This window comes from Thalassophryne amazonica, chromosome 3 (genome assembly GCF_902500255.1).
Source record: "Thalassophryne amazonica chromosome 3, fThaAma1.1, whole genome shotgun sequence".
NCBI classification, from domain to species: domain Eukaryota; kingdom Metazoa; phylum Chordata; class Actinopteri; order Batrachoidiformes; family Batrachoididae; genus Thalassophryne; species Thalassophryne amazonica.
In genome coordinates this window covers 57669069-57681608 of record NC_047105.1, presented here as the reverse complement: position 1 = coordinate 57681608, position 12540 = coordinate 57669069, and the positions used below count along the sequence as shown (strand labels likewise).

General features: G+C 41.2%; 1 protein-coding gene and 1 pseudogene across 1 annotated transcript in view; both read left to right on the top strand.

Annotated features, from left to right (window-relative positions):
- Positions 1 to 12540, top strand: part of cfap20dc (CFAP20 domain containing) — a 234756-nt gene that overhangs the window by 67685 nt on the left and 154531 nt on the right. Inside the window, exons 12-13 of the mRNA XM_034167573.1 lie at positions 2117 to 2289; positions 2520 to 2628. Of these exons, the coding sequence (XP_034023464.1) occupies positions 2117 to 2289; positions 2520 to 2628 (282 nt within the window). The remainder of the gene's footprint in view (positions 1 to 2116; positions 2290 to 2519; positions 2629 to 12540) is intronic.
- On the top strand, positions 11337 to 11455 carry LOC117508049 (annotated as a pseudogene).

The following is a 12540-nucleotide window of genomic DNA, read 5'->3' as shown; positions in this document are numbered from 1 at the left end:
AGTTATTGTACTTGGCCCCACAAATCTTAGAAACATGGTGTCTAACCAGATCCTTACTCTGGATGGCATTACCCTGACCTCTAGTAATACTGTGAGAAATCTTGGAGTCATTTTTGATCAGGATATGTCATTCAAAGCGCATATTAAACAAATATGTAGGACTGCTTTTTTGCATTTACGCAATATCTCTAAAATCAGAAAGGTCTTGTCTCAGAGTGATGCTGAAAAACTAATTCATGCATTTATTTCCTCTAGGCTGGACTATTGTAATTCATTATTATCAGGTTGTCCTAAAAGTTCCCTAAAAAGCCTTCAGTTAATTCAAAATGCTGCAGCTAGAGTACTGACGGGGACTAGAAGGAGAGAGCATATCTCACCCATATTGGCCTCTCTTCATTGGCTTCCTGTTAATTCTAGAATAGAATTTAAAATTCTTCTTCTTACTTATAAGGTTTTGAATCAGGTCCCATCTTATCTTAGGGACCTCGTAGTACCATATCACCCCAATAGAGCGCTTCGCTCTCAGACTGTAGGCTTACTTGTAGTTCCTAGGGTTTGTAAGAGTAGAATGGGAGGCAGAGCCTTCAGCTTTCAGGCTCCTCTCCTGTGGAACCAGCTCCCAATTCAGATCAGGGAGACAGACACCCTCTCTACTTTTAAGATTAGGCTTAAAACTTTCCTTTTTGCTAAAGCTTATAGTTAGGGCTGGATCAGGTGACCCTGAACCATCCCTTAGTTATGCTGCTATAGACGTAGACTGCTGGGGGGTTCCCATGATGCACTGTTTCTTTCTCTTTTTGCTCTGTATGCGCCACTCTGCATTTAATCATTAGTGATCGATCTCTGCTCCCCTCCACAGCATGTCTTTTTCCTGGTTCTCTCCCTCAGCCCCAACCAGTCCCAGCAGAAGACTGCCCCTCCCTGAGCCTGGTTCTGCTGGAGGTTTCTTCCTGTTAAAAGGGAGTTTTTCCTTCCCACTGTAGCCAAGTGCTTGCTCACAGGGGGTCGTTTTGACCGTTGGGGTTTTACATAATTATTGTATGGCCTTGCCTTACAATATAAAGCGCCTTGGGGCAACTGTTTGTTGTGATTTGGCGCTATATAAAAAAATTGATTGATTGATTGATTGATTGATCTCAGTAATGGCCTCTGTTTTCGATGTTACTCTATTTTTCTGTTTCTTGTTTCTTCAGCTTGTTAAAACTTTGTAAAAACCTTGTAACTTTTAGAATGGGCTAAGCAGTGGGTCACCCCCCCGACTCTAGTCTACTTGAGGTTTATTTCTCAACATCATCTGAGAGAGTTTTTACTTACCACTGTCACCTGTGTGCTTGTTCTAGGGATTGGTAATGTTAGAACTTACTCATGTGAAGCACCTTGAGGCAGCTTTGTTGTGATTTGGTGCTAAATAAAATAAATTGAAATTGAATTAAATTTTTTTTTCTATTATTTATTTGAGCAAGTTAAAAACATTTATCTATTGCGCACATTCATCTTTTAGAGTCCGTACATTACTCAAAGGGAGTAGGATGAAGTAAAACTTATCTTTTCTACCCCCTTTCACATATATTATTTTCGGCTAAATTGACTATATGGTTGTGAGACTTCAGTGACCTAAGGTAATGACTGGATGTCTTTGGTACTCGGTCTCTTTGGAGAATCCTTGGGTACTGATGGAATTACTTTCTTGAAATAAACTGCTAATTTGGGAGACTCAGATGAGATGTGTCATTTGCATTGTGAGGGAATATCAGCTTACATTTTGGTCATGTGGAGTGTTCATCAGCATAATCTAGCATGATGAGGGACTGAAGCAACCAGAAAAGAACAAGAGCACTTTTGAGAGGTGGGTATCGACTGGTTGTTGTGTGTCTGAGTTGTTTCACTCCTGAATCCAAGTTGGTTCTGTACTGTGGTGGATGCGGTGATGTTCCCAGACCAGACCTGGCCTAACTATTAAGATTAAAAGAAAGACTCTCCTTTTGTGTTCATGAGTATTGACCTAAATATTTGAGAAAATACCTGAAAGAAAATTTTACATGGAAAAAAAATGAAATTAAATAAAAACCAACCTGAGGTTGATAATGGTCAATGAAATTTTTACATTTCTTTGCAGTTCCTTCTGCCTCTGCCCATGCCAAATCAGCCAGCTGCAGCAAAAACAGGATCCAGAATGTGTCACACACAGCCTCAGGTTTCAAGGTTTCAGGATATCTTGCTCAAACTGGACAGAAAACCTCTGCACCCTCAGATGGAAAGGACAGAATTGGACACTGCATCCAGAATGTGGTAATCTCTTGATTCTAATATCAACAAAACTTGTTTGAGCTGTTTATCTTTAATGTATAGAAGACATATTGTACACATACTAAGTCAGTATTATCTTTTGGAGAGTCTTGAGGTAAATATCCTGTCAGGATTTATCTCCATTTTTTTTGGGTTTCTTTCACGTGTGTGCAGACAAAAAAAAAAGATGGAAGTAAAACTCATTGTCCTTCCGCTTTTGCTGTGTCCCACAGGGACCATTGTCACTTCAAATGAACCCAGATATTACTTCAGAAACTCAAAACATTTCTATGCAGAGTGAGACGTCATCACCTTCAGAACGTTACCATGGTCTTCAAAAGGGTAAAGTTGGAGTCGCTGTCACTTTGTTAGTAGGCTTTCTATCTTATTGCCAAATCACAAATAAACATTTAGTTTTTTTTTTTAAACAATATGACTTTATCATTTAAATGTTTATGTATTAGGCACTTCAGTTTATTTTCCATACTGGAAAATTAAAAACTGTGTTTTAAACTGTTCTACAGAAAATACAGAATGTAAATCGAACCAGTTGTCAATATACTTCATATAGTATGTACAGTACAGTAGGTCCAAGGTTGTGCAGTATTTGTCTTATTTTTCTTTATAACTCACCAAATATGGTAGCTGTTACTTTTTCTGGAACTCATGGAGAAAGAACTGTGGGAGCAGCTAATGGGCTTTCAAATCAAAGGGGAAAAATGCAATATAGCTGACAATTAATGTTGCATTATCTAATATATTAATTGCAGGCATCACTTTCACGTTTCCATGGAAACACCAGAGCTATTGGGGAAGAGCAATGTCTTCTTTCTCGGCTTTCATTTTTGCACAAGAATTCAAGAGTGATAATCAGTCTTTAAGAGAAATCAATGTTACCACTTCTAATAACCCATAAAAAAATGTGCTTTGCCTACATGGCATGTGTTATTTGCCAGTAAAAGTGCTTTATGTATTTGTTATTTGTAGGTAAAAATGTTCTCACAATAAATCACTGAGCAAAATAAGAGTTAAAATTGAATTTTCTTTTAGTTCATCTTAATCAAGAGGACCCATAATTAGCTTGTGCTGTCTTCTGTGATCATTTATACCAGGGGTGGTCAGGTTTTTTTTTGCATAGGGCCAAATGAGAAACAGAAAATACTGTGGAGGGCCGGGCCAAAAGGCTAAGTCTGCGCATTAATACTTTTATTCCTATATACAAAGCAGTAAATAGCATTCTTTTGGCAAACTGTTCAATGTTCTGATTAGAAATTTTTAGTATAGCGGTGCTGTTGGGAACTGTCAAGACACGATGCTTCCACTCGGTGTCCTATCCGACCTTGTGTCCTGAAGCCCTAAGACAGAAATGAAAATCTTTTAGTTCTGGTCTGATTCTGTACTGAATTGTTGATCTAAAATGTTTGTGTTTGATTGACACATTGTATGTTACGAATGAGCAATAAACTTATTTGAAAGAAAAAATAATGTACAGAAAGACTATTTCAAATGTGGGAGATTCTAGACTTTTTTACACATTTCCCCTGCATATTTTGCAATTTGAAAAGTTTGAATTCCCAAGTCACAATATCACCAGACTGGGGGCATTCACTTCAGAGTGTGAAAATCTCACCTTGTCCTTGTGATTCAGATTTCAACACCTCTCAGTATTGTCAAAAAATAAAATAAAAATAGAAAAACAAAAGGTCCAGCTTTTCTCCCCGAGTCAGCAGGTGCATTTCTGGAAAACGTCTTATTACTCTGCAATTTACTCTGCATTTGTTGGCATGTCTCAGTGTGTGATGTAAATTTTAGGAAAAGCAGAATTCTAATCAAATTAAATGTTTTTCCCACAAATCTGATTGGTTAATTCTGTGAGATTTCAGACTGTATAATACTGGGGTAACGGTGGCAAAATATTCAATCGTTTCTCAGTTGGATGTATTACTCCGCGCCCTGGCCGGTGTTCTGACGAGATGTCATTCCTGTCGACAGGCCAGCCCTCCTCGCAATATTGCTGTGATGCAGAACTGTCTATTTATGTGATGAGACGCACAATTTGACAGAACACCGGCCGCACATGCTGCTAGCTGTTAGCGCTGTTAGCTGAGAGCAAGAGAAAATCGCGTAGTGACACTGCCGCTGAAATGGGTGAATTTAAGCTACTGTATGAAAGTATTGATGTGGATTCTGACACAGAATTACTGTTTCACATTTGATGGATTTTCATATTTGATGGGTTACTCCGCACCCTGGCCGCTGTTGGAGTGACGCTGCCTCACAGTAAGCCTCGCTGACCAAATTACCTACAGAAAAATAAACCGTGCAAATGATGAAATTGGATTAGAATGAATCAGCATGAATGTCTGCAAATCATCAGACACAACAGGGTTATTATCTAGACATCCTTATGGCTGACAGACAGTGAAACAAACACTGTTTCATCTGATAACGAAGCTTCTGAGCAGTGAGCATGCATGCAGAATGTCCCCATGACGCTGTTCTTTTGGTGGGGCGGACTTTGGAAATCAAAAGTGGATGACTGTTCAGGTTTTTTTCTTCTTCTTCTCAGTGGAGCTGGTAGGGTTTATTTTTATTTTATTTTGAGAGTCTGCCTTGATGTGAGACTGTTCTGTAACGGAGCAGTATGCACCGCATTCGCGTAATGTGCACGCACATTAAGTTTTTGCACAGTGGAAAGTGGCTCCTTTTACCGTGACTGCATCAGAATTAACAGTTATCACTTAAAAAAATGAGTCATCATAACATGATATCACACTTATGTAAACTTTGTAATTAATCTGTGGTTCCATTTTTAACGTTAGCAGCATTCAAGTGCGCACTGAGACATTTTCCTCTAAGAAACGCTGTCGGAAACACTCAGAAATGTTATGATTTCAGTGCGACATGTCCTTTAAAACATAGAAGAATGGAAATGATGCAAAATCTGTGTGTCTCGGTACCTGAACAATTTCGAATTCTGTTCTGCTGTTTTCTTCATAAAAGCCTCCCTGTTCACTGTCACAGAGGCTGCATCGTTCTTAGCTTCTGATTTGAGTGATCCCACAGCAGACAGCGTTGATTGGCAGTGCACCTGCCTCCGTACGCTCAGAGCCGGCGTGCCTCCTCCCCAGACGGCGTGGCGATCACTGCGTCCGCACGGACTGTGGTCCCGCCAAAATGAAAAAAAAAAATGCAGAGATCGTCCTCTGATTGTGTAACATTTGCACTTGGTCATGGTTTGTGTCATCTGGATGTAAACAGGATAAAATAAAGAGCTGAAGTTGTTTCTGTGAAATTTCCCACAAAAGCGGGTTTGTGCACCGCTAGATTCCCACCAAGTCTCCCGCTAAACCACCGTGAGATGATATCACACTATAGTGGCACTAGATGACAGTATAATGACTTGGCACTGTTGTCCCATTGTCTGGGGGAGAACCCTGATTATATTCTTGAATTTACAGGTGTTTGCAGCTGGTCCAAGTCAGCCAAAGGGCTAGATACAGCTCACGGGCTGTAAAATGCCCAGGTGCCAGGTGTGATTTATACAGCAGTGAAGAGTAATGTTCTGTGGGAACATTCTGTGTGAAAATTATTGAACTGAAAGCTGCAAGTGGTTCTGCCCTTTCAAACTACAGAAAACATTGAAAAAATATCCAGACTTATGTTTGTGAAGTTATTTCTTTATCATGTTTTGGCAACTTATGACATATTTGTTAAATAGTGTTAATGATGTTAATTTTACTGATCAAGAGACACAAGTATGGACATTTATTTAAGCAGAGAGCACTGAGATGGCCTAATTAGCAATGCAACAAAGGCAAACAACATTTCTCAGTTAAAGAGAAAACAGTGTCATTCATCATGGCACAAGTGCTGTTTTCCCACTTTCATCATCAGGGTTCTAACAAGGACCATTTCAGTGCTGGGTAAAATATGTGATCGCTGCTCATAGCTCAAGCTATAGGGTTTTATACCACTAAAACATTATTGGCAAGCCCTATTTTAACTAATTTGGGTGATTTTAGACACATTGAAAGCAAGATTAGTAAACAAAATTATATTTATGTTGTAATTGTCAGGATTAGGGTTTTGTTTGTTGGTTCTGTTACGTTTAGTCTCTTGCTGGGGTTTTTCTGTTGGGTCTGTCTGTCCCTTTCTCTCTTGTTTGTCTCTGCTGACTCTTGGTGGTGTGTGTTTCCCTCTCTCTCTGGTCACGCCCTCCTTCTGGCTCATTCCATGCACACCTGTCCCCAATCAGCACCTCATCACCTGGGTGTATTTAAGATCCTCGGCCCCCCTTGTCATTTGCCAGATTGATGCACTTAGTGCCTTCTCTCAAGCTCTGTTTGTATTCTCGACCTGCTTGCCTTTTGTGTGTTCTGACTACCTGCCTGTATCCTCGACCACGCCTTTTCCTGAGGTTTTTGGTTTTGTTATTCTTGTTGGACTGCTTTACTGTGTACCAGACCTTGTTTAATGTTTCAGTAAGCTGCTTTTACCTACAGAGCTTGTTGTCAGAGTCCTGCCAATCCAGCTATCAAGACCTGATAGTAATATTTGTAAGATCTGTAGGTAAAAGCAGCTAAGTCAAAGTCTAAGTTAATAAATTAAATAATGTTGAAAATGTTAAAAACACATTAATATTTAATGTGTCTTCAAAAATTACACACAGTACCTTTTAATCCAGTGAAGCAGGCAGTTTTTCTGTCATCCTGACAGTTTTTTCTTTTTTTTTTTTTTTTACAATTTCAGTGGGATTGCATTACTTTTAAGCAATATCCCACCTAATTGCCTTGTTTGAACAAGAGCTGAACCTGGACTGATTTGTCAAACCTGCTCTTTTGTGAATCAGTTTTTCACTTCTTTTACCGACGCTGTGCCCCTCCTTCTCTCCACCCCTCCTCTGCTGTTCTCTCTCTCTCTCTCTCTCTCTCTCTCTCTCTCTCTCTCTCTCTCTCTCTCTCTCTCTCTCTCCCCCTTCCCATCCTTCTCTGATCGCTCATGCGTCTGCTGTTTTTCAAACTCTGACCTTTTTGGATACACAAAGCCTTTCAACTGTAAATTTCTGAATGTATCATCACATAGGGGCACATAAAGACCTCTGAATTATTTAATGTTGGTTTTTCATAGTGGTTCTTTTCTTCACTTAAGAGCGCAGCAGAGACGCTGTTTTCAGCCGCCGCTCTTCACAGCTCTGTGGCCACAGAAAATACTGACTGTCTGATCTCTGCTGTTTGCGATTTGATACAAAGAAAATCAGAAATATATTTCTTATTACTTTAATTATTGGTTTAAAATTGCAAAACTATGACTCTATAAGCTTGAAATACGATTAAACTGGTACACTTTCAGCAACTCCCTTCTGTCTGATCATTTCTTAATAACATTTACATTTACTCTGATGGACTACCCAGCAGTGGGGAATAAGTTTCATTACACTAGAAGTCTTTCAGAAAGCGCTGTAACTAGGTTTAAGGATATGATTCCTTCTTTATGTTCTCTAATGCCATATACCAACACAGTGCAGAGTAGCTACCTAAACTCTGTAAGGGAGATAGAATATCTCGTCAATAGTTTTACATCCTCATTGAAGACAACTTTGGATGCTGTAGCTCCTCTGAAAAAGAGCTTTAAATCAGAAGTGTCTGACTCCGTGGTATAACTCACAAACTCGTAGCTTAAAGAAGATAACCCGTAAGTTGGAGAGGAAATGGCGTCTCACTAATTTAGAAGATCTTCACTTAGCCTGGAAAAAGAGTCTGTTGCTCTATAAAAAAGCCCTCCGTAAAGCTAGGACATCTTTCTACTCATCACTAATTGAAGAAAATAAGAACAACCCCAGGTTTCTTTTCAGCACTGTAGCCAGGCTGACAAAGAGTCAGAGCTCTATTGAGCTGAGTATTAACTGTAACTAGTAATGACTTCATGACTTTCTTTGCTAACAAAATTTTAACTATTAGAGAAAAAATTACTCATAACCATCCCAAAGGCGTATCGTTATCTTTGGCTGCTTTCAGTGATGCCGGTATTTGGTTAGACTCTTTCTCTCCGATTGTTCTGTCTGAGTTATTTTCATTAGTTACTTCATCCAAACCATCAACATGTTTATTAGACCCCATTCCTACCAGGCTGCTCAAGGAAGCCCTACCATTATTTAATGCTTCGATCTTAAATATGATCAATCTATCTTTGTTAGTTGGCTATGTACCACAGGCTTTTAAGGTGGCAGTAATTAAACCATTACTTAAAAAGCCATCACTTGACCCAGCTATCTTAGCTAATTATAGGCCAATCTCCAACCTTCCTTTTCTCTCAAAAATTCTTGAAAGGGTAGTTGTAAAACAGCTAACTGATCATCTGCAGAGGAATGGTCTATTTGAAGAGTTTCAGTCAGGTTTTAGAATTCATCATAGTACAGAAACAGCATTAGTGAAGGTTACAAATGATCTTCTTATGGCCTCGGACAGTGGACTCATCTTTGTGCTTGTTCTGTTAGACCTCAGTGCTGCTTTTGATACTGTTGACCATAAAATTTTATTACAGAGATTAGAGCATGCCATAGGTATTAAAGGCACTGCGCTGCGGTGGTTTGAATCATATTTGTCTAATAGATTACAATTTGTTCATGTAAATGGGGAATCTTCTTCACAGACTAAAGTTAATTATGGAGTTCCACAAGGTTCTGTGCTAGGACCAATTTTATTCACTTTATACATGCTTCCCTTAGGCAGTATTATTAGACGGTATTGCTTAAATTTTCATTGTTACGCAGATGATACCCACCTTTATCTATCCATGAAGCCAGAGGACACACACCAATTAGCTAAACTGCAGGATTGTCTTACAGACATAAAGACATGGATGACCTCTAATTTCCTGCTTTTAAACTCAGATAAAACTGAAGTTATTGTACTTGGCCCCACAAATCTTAGAAACATGGTGTCTAACCAGATCCTTACTCTGGATGGCATTACCCTGACCTCTAGTAATACTGTGAGAAATCTTGGAGTCATTTTTGATCAGGATATGTCATTCAAAGCGCATATTAAACAAATATGTAGGACTGCTTTTTTGCATTTACGCAATATCTCTAAAATCAGAAAGGTCTTGTCTCAGAGTGATGCTGAAAAACTAATTCATGCATTTATTTCCTCTAGGCTGGACTATTGTAATTCATTATTATCAGGTTGTCCTAAAAGTTCCCTAAAAAGCCTTCAGTTAATTCAAAATGCTGCAGCTAGAGTACTGACGGGGACTAGAAGGAGAGAGCATATCTCACCCATATTGGCCTCTCTTCATTGGCTTCCTGTTAATTCTAGAATAGAATTTAAAATTCTTCTTCTTACTTATAAGGTTTTGAATAATCAGGTCCCATCTTATCTTAGGGACCTCGTAGTACCATATCACCCCAATAGAGCGCTTCGCTCTCAGACTGCAGGCTTATTTGTAGTTCCTAGGGTTTGTAAGAGTAGAATGGGAGGCAGAGCCTTCAGCTTTCAGGCTCCTCTCCTGTGGAACCAGCTCCCAATTCAGATCAGGGAGACAGACACCCTCTCTACTTTTAAGATTAGGCTTAAAACTTTCCTTTTTGCTAAAGCTTATAGTTAGGGCTGGATCAGGTGACCCTGAACCATCCCTTAGTTATGCTGCTATAGATGTAGACTGCTGGGGGGTTCCCATGATGCACTGTTTCTTTCTCTTTTTGCTCTGTATGCACCACTCTGCATTTAATCATTAGTGATCGATCTCTGCTCCCCTCCACAGCATGTCTTTTTCCTGGTTCTCTCCCTCAGCCCCAACCAGTCCCAGCAGAAGACTGCCCCTCCCTGAGCCTGGTTCTGCTGGAGGTTTCTTCCTGTTAAAAGGGAGTTTTTTCCTTCCCACTGTAGCCAAGTGCTTGCTCACAGGGGGTCGTTTTGACCGTTGGGGTTTTACATAATTATTGTATGGCCTTGCCTTACAATATAAAGCGCCTTGGGGCAACTGTTTGTTGTGATTTGGCGCTATATAAAAAAATTGATTGAATTGAATTGAACATTTCAGTTCATTTTTCAGAAATTCTGTGCTGGGCGGCACAGCCAATTTTAACCAGATAGCCTGGTAGAAATTTGCAGTACCAGGTAGGGCCAACCATCGCCGTGTCCAGAGTTGTGTTGTGCTCCTGAAGTGAGCAAAAAAGAAAAAAGAAAAGTTCCCTGGAATGGCACTGTGTCTGATGCAGGGGACAGCTGCCAACTGCCAGCAAACTTTCAGCGAAGTTGTCCAGTGGCACGCGTGCGCACGTGCACCCCGCGCGCACACTTACTGGTCCATGCAGTGTTATGCATACATACACACACACACACACACAGCTGAGTGATAATTGCAGCCCCAAGTGTGTACTTGCACCCCGCACACACACACACACACACACACGCTGTGCATTTGCTCGTACGTGCTTGCATTGTGTTCGTGCGCGCAAACACAGGTGTGCAGTCCAGTCCCATGTTTGCCACCCAGATGTTTGGACTTCGGGCAGTCTGCAGCGTCTTTTATGGCCGTCTGACAGCAGTCTGCATCATCTACCTGTTGTCTGCATGAGCTTTGGATGCCATCATGCAGGTGTGGACAAGGTACTCCGGATGCATTCTGACACGGCTGACCGTGCCTCTTTTCCTCCTGACTGCATCGGATTATGGCAATATTTGGCGTGTTGGACATGGTTCCTCCACATTCTTGCTATGTGTGATGGGGGCTTTAATATGAATGAGCAAGAGCCAAGCCGAATCAGTCGAAATGTAAAAAAAAACAAAACAAATTTGTACCACATCTGGGAGGGAATAAGAATTGACCGCCATCCGAATACCCAGACTGCGCACCGACCCTCCCTGACTAATCCGTGCAGATGCCGTGTGCATGAGCCTCCGAACACAGTAAAAATGTAGGTGGAATACTGTAAGAGTACCTGGACAGTTAAGAGAATGCAATAACAACAATAATGCGCTTACACGCCATACGATTGCAGTCCAATAGCACTCCGTCAGAATATTTTCCAGCAGCACTTGAGGTGTGCTCACAGCCAGTCTGCTCTGTGTCAGCCTGATCCCGTCAGATCTCAGAAGCTAAGCAGAGTAAGATCTGGTTAGTACTTGGATGGGAGACCTCTTTGGAACACCAGCGGCTGTGTGTGTTTCTCCAGATGAAACTGGAGTTGCGTCAGGAAGGGCATCTGGCGTAAAACTTGTGCCAATTACCAATGTGGATCTGGTTGTATCCGCTGTGGTGACCCCGAACAAAACCGGGAGCAGCCGAATGAACAACAACAACAACTCAAGGTGTGCTCGTGGTGCGTTCAGGCACATTCGCAACATTCGACCAGGGTTCATTGTGGTAGAAACATGCCGACCACACCCCCGAATGCGAACAGAATGTCATGAATGCCGTTTTCATGCCGTCCAATTGTTTAGAATGCAGTCAGACTGTGGTCAGACGGCACATCGACTGCTATATGATATTTTTCCACTTCGACTGTGTTTTGAACATGAATGTTTTGGACATGAGCAAAAAATTTAGGGTGGCTTCATGACTGTGCCAGACTGTTTGGACTGCTCTAAGAATGCTGTCCAATGGCCGCGAATGCACCTCGGTACCTCCCGAATGTGGGTCAAATTTTGTATTTGGCCTGCATTCGGCCTCTAGTGTGATGGGGCATTACAGCCAACATGTGAATGCAGCATCACCCCTGTGCTGCCGCAGGCTAAGGACCCCTTCACACAAAACATGAAAGATGCAGATACCGGAAGGAAATCCGCAAATCAAACATGAAATGGGGAACCACGAAACATTCCACCTGCTGTCGTGAGGAATACACATTCAGACGAAACCCCGGCGACTGTTTCATGCACACCTATGTTGCACGCATGAACACAGTGCAAGCACGTGGAAAGTCGCACACACAGCAGTGGAGGAAAAAAAACACCATAACTTATAATACACTGCCTAGATGTACACCAGGAAGTAATGAAATGACGTAGATTACTGTTCTCTCGTGCATGTTATGAATTACCTGATGCGCTCGAGCCAGCCGGCTCCCGTGTCATGAAGAGTCGGCTCCTGTCTCATGAAGAGTCGGCGTTCGCGTCGTGAACAGCAGTGATCCGCTGCAAATGTGATCTGTGTTTTAATTATTACAATGTTAGGAAATCCCGCAGTAACACGCGCCTTGCGGGGGCATCCCGTGGGGTGATTTCCTGCATGGTACGATATTCAGCAGCT